Source organism: Alexandromys fortis, unplaced genomic scaffold (genome assembly GCF_014885135.2).
Source record: "Alexandromys fortis isolate MF-2015 unplaced genomic scaffold, M_Fortis_MF-2015_v1.1 scaffold_29, whole genome shotgun sequence".
Classification (NCBI taxonomy): Eukaryota; Metazoa; Chordata; class Mammalia; order Rodentia; family Cricetidae; genus Alexandromys; species Alexandromys fortis.
The window spans coordinates 9,150,935-9,152,094 of record NW_026067891.1 but is presented as its reverse complement, the minus strand read 5'-3'; the positions used below and the strand labels follow the sequence as shown (position 1 = coordinate 9,152,094).

The window sequence follows — 1,160 nt, the reverse complement described above, 5'->3', positions numbered from 1 at the left end:
CCCAATGCATTTCCCAGCATTAAGGAAGTGGGAGGTAGTCTCTAAAGACATGCCCACCAGTGCATTTCTGAGGATACAGACTCAATCAGTGCAGTTATTTCCCCTTTCCCCTAACAGACAGGTCACAACAAGCTAAGAAATTCCAAACTGAACCAAGTTGCTTACCTTCGAGCCTCGCTCATTAAAAATAATTTCAACATCTAATATTTTACCAAATTGCTGCAAAGAAACAGAAATAGATCATGAGCAAAAAGAGACATCAGATAAATTATGCAATATACACTAGCAATTACTCCTCAACTCAGAGAGCCTTCCCTGAGTTAAGAGCATATGCATTTATATGTTGTTCTGTTACTAAGTCACATGCTTGAAATAAGGAAATGCGGGTATATTTATTATCTTTAATTTATGGCATTTTTTAACAAGTGAGGTATACAATAAGGGCCCAGGACAAAAATATTAACCAAGAGGTTATTCTGTGTGTGTATGTGTGTTTGTGTGTGTGTGTCTTCCCAGGCACTGAGCAGCAGATACTAAAAATGGCTAGTCATCCCCTACACAACATTTTCACCAGTTACTCGGATAAACACCCAAAAGGAGCTGAGATTTTGATAATAAAATACCCAACTGGAATGTGATGTTAAAGGTTTGCAACTCTGAGCTCATAGCAAATCCAGGAGCATCCAGACCATGTGAGAAAAGTGAAACCACAAAGGGGGGGCCCTGTGTCCCAGGTGCATCATAACTAGACATCTGCAGAGTCGGCATGGATCCGGGATTATGCCAGCACCCACCCCAGATGACAGTGTGTACTCTTAAACAAACACAGTTTACACCCCTAACATGAGCTGGCTCTATAAAATGTCCAGAAACAGAGTTTCAGTTATCAAGGAACTAGACAGGCACATAAAAGGCAAATGACCATTGACATTTAAATTTCAGGCTTCATAGAATAAGTAACATTTGTAACATATAATTTTATATTACATATAAGCAATATGTCCCACATACTATTTAGGATATAAGATAAGATACTTGCTGTTTATACACAATTCAAATATAACTACTGTGGGGTGTGTGTGTATGTGTGTGTGTGTGTGTGTGTGTGTGAGAGAGAGAGAGAGAGAGAGAGAGAGAGAGAGAGAGAGAGAGAGAGAGAG

At 39.4% G+C, this 1,160-nt stretch overlaps 1 protein-coding gene across 3 annotated transcripts in view; it reads right to left on the bottom strand.

Annotated features, from left to right (window-relative positions):
* The window catches only part of Rbfox1 (RNA binding fox-1 homolog 1), a 378,397-nt gene that overhangs the window by 115,453 nt on the left and 261,784 nt on the right, over window positions 1-1,160 (bottom strand). For all 3 annotated transcript variants that reach the window (XM_050134335.1, XM_050134319.1, XM_050134328.1), the window contains exon 4: window positions 166-219. In XM_050134335.1, coding sequence (XP_049990292.1) covers window positions 166-219 — 54 coding nt within the window. The remainder of the gene's footprint in view (window positions 1-165; window positions 220-1,160) is intronic.